Source organism: Asparagus officinalis, chromosome 2 (genome assembly GCF_001876935.1).
Source record: "Asparagus officinalis chromosome 2, Aspof.V1, whole genome shotgun sequence".
NCBI lineage: Eukaryota > Viridiplantae > Streptophyta > Magnoliopsida > Asparagales > Asparagaceae > Asparagus > Asparagus officinalis.
The window spans coordinates 7,280,596-7,283,523 of record NC_033795.1 but is presented as its reverse complement, the minus strand read 5'-3'; the positions used below and the strand labels follow the sequence as shown (position 1 = coordinate 7,283,523).

Here is a 2,928-nt window from a genome sequence, read left to right as displayed (position 1 = left end):
ATCCTTGTTTGCAGCTCTATTTTGCTAGCTCTTTATGTTGAGAAAGATGTATTAGGCATTTTTGGGGTTGTGTTTGGGATTTTTGTGAGTGGAGTTGGAAGATTCATATTGTATTCCTCCATAATTTAGTAAACGTATGTTTTCTCCTCATTCGCTCATGAACATAAAGACTACAAGCTAAACACGCTATATATATATATATATATATATATATATATATATATATATATATATATATATATATGTATATATATATATATATATATATATGTGTGTGTGTGTGTGTTTCGTTTTCTCGATATTTTTTATATGTTTTCATATGATTGATATTAATTTAATCATGGGGATTCGTCATAACGCCATAGTTATGATAGATTGCTTATTTATTGCATATAACTTGCTAAAAGCAAATAAATTTATAACCACCATCTAGCCTTTGAAGTCCAAACTAAGTTAATTATCAAGTCCTTCCGTTTGGATAGGAATTAGATACTTTCCAAGAGATTTTGTGCCAATACTTTATTTGCCATGCATATCAAGTTGTTACAACTAAAGAATAAAATTAACTAAAGAATAAAATTCTCTTTTTGGGTAAAAAAACGCATCTACCTAATAAAGAAAATAATAATAACTAATCTAAGGTAATTATGTAAATCTAAAGGCAAAGAGTTAAACCATATGAAAGTCTAGGTAGATCAGCTTCTCCACTATTATTTTCAGAGATACCAATTTCTAATTTATAAATCTTTAAATAATATTTAGAAGCTTTGTCGTTTATTTCGAATATAATAGCTTCCATATATATTTACCTAGTGAAGAGTATCTAGATCCGGCTTAGATTTTCCCCAGTTATACATTGAAGAAACGAAAGAAATGAAGAGGAGCACAAGTGAGGGAACCATCATCTACTTGGAAAATATTTATTGATACACGGATGTGTTACAACACAAAATGGTACACCTCAGAAATACATAACAAACAAGGCAAACACACGGAACAACAGAAACATAATCTAAATAATGATAAGGGAGATAAAACAGGCACGTGGAAATTGCAGAGAACAGCCTCCACTTTATTCTCGCAACTCTTCTAGATATACGGTACGTACTTTTTTAACAACAAGCTCAAAAGAGCTAGCCTTACTTCACACTGCAAAACAAATGAGAAACGGAGGGACTTAAAAAAATTAGATAATAAATACAGGCCTCCACTAATGTTTATGGAAAAGTTGTGAACCCACGTTAAATTAAACTGGGTTGAGCGCAAAAGTCAATTTAGGCCCAGTTTCAAGTGCATTAGTTATAGAGGGCAAGTAGCATATAAAAAGACCGTCTACGTGCCGGCGGAAAAATGTAACGATTTTGATTCATTACATTAATGAGGCTTGTTTACTCAAACAAGAATACACATTTAAAGGAGCTGTTTGACTTTTTTTTTTTCTTTTTCTTTTCTGATAACGTAACATATGTGGTCAGACGGTTGACGGTTGAGGAGTTTTAATATGGCTCTCATAGTTTTGAGTTCGACTCCGGTATAGATTCTCAAAAAAAGATATATAAAAAAATAAAACAAATATGATAAAGTGATTTCAGTTTCTACTTTTCCCCGAGGTATTTGGCAAGTTAAAAGTGATGGGATTAAAAAAGGTTGACCTCTATATTAATCATTTTTCTTCTAACCTGTTACTACTTATTGATAAATTAATGTTCACTTTGTTTGGTATATCTTAATTGTATACTTTCCATGTGTCAGAAAAAAAAATAAGAAAGTAGATGTTACATCAACTGTCACTCGGTTTTACTTCTTTTTATTTTCTATTATTTGGGGGTGTTTGGTTACATTTCTATAAATTATAGGAAATGTTTTTCATCCCAAATTTGATTTCCTTGTATTTCTTAAAAAATTTATAGAAAAAGTTTTGAGAAGTTAAAAAATACAAATTTTCTTATTTTTTGTATTGTGCTTGTTTGGTTCAAAACAAGAAAATGAAAAATAACTTTTAGGAAAATAGCAACATTTCCTATAATTTATAGAAATGTAACCAAACACCACCAACTTTATAGAAAAGTGAGAACTTTGTAGAAAAGAGTTAATGAGTTTTATTATTTAAATAATGAATGCGTTAGATTTCCAAGAGATTTCCTCCCATTTTAGAAGGAAATCAATTTCCATAAAATTTGGTACTTTTGGGCACTTTACAGAAAACATTTCTGTAATTTTTTTTGGAGCCAAACACAGTTTATAGAAATGTATAGAAAACTCTTAATTACATAAATGCCATGCATCAGTACTTTTGAGAAAACATTTCTCAAAAACAATGCAACCAAACACTCCCTTTAGCAAGCAATGAGGAAAGTACTTTTTCTTAAGATTTTTCAGTATTCATTTACTTTCTAGCCGTTAACACTCTCTTAGGTGCATTATTAATGAAATGTAGTGAGACCATCAATAGCTCACAACAAGAACACCCCATAGTGCGTATCTTTTTTAATCATAAAATTGCTTTAGAAACTTGTGGTTAGTGGACATATATAGAAATAAACCCTACAAAGTTCAGTAAAGAAATGGAAATATAGAAAGACACTTACGTAGCGCAGTTGATGGAGGTGCTAATGGTGTAAGGGAGGCTAACACCACAAGCTCCAGGAATCCCAGCGGCACGAGCTTGAATCAGACCGGAGATTTTACCGACCGCGGCCTTGAGGCAAGCGCAGGCCTGCTGGCGATCAGGAGTGCTCCTGGCAGCTGAATTCAGCGCCTTGACACCGCTGCAGCACCCGGGAGGCAGAGTTCCCTGGCCACGGGCGTAGTTCACGCACGGTGAGATCATCGACACCGCTTGACCGCACGAGATGGCGCCCTGTGCGTGGGGGGCGGCCATGAGAACGAAGGCGAAGAGGATAGCGAAGAGAGCAGCAGAGGAGGAGG

At 33.7% G+C, this 2,928-nt stretch overlaps 1 protein-coding gene across 1 annotated transcript; it reads right to left on the bottom strand.

Annotated features, from left to right (window-relative positions):
• Positions 891-2,921, bottom strand: LOC109830097 (non-specific lipid-transfer protein-like). The gene is given in 3 exon segments (XM_020397247.1): positions 891-1,149; positions 2,589-2,631; positions 2,633-2,921. Coding segments are annotated over 3 exon segments (297 nt in total). The 5' UTR covers positions 2,882-2,921; the 3' UTR covers positions 891-1,144.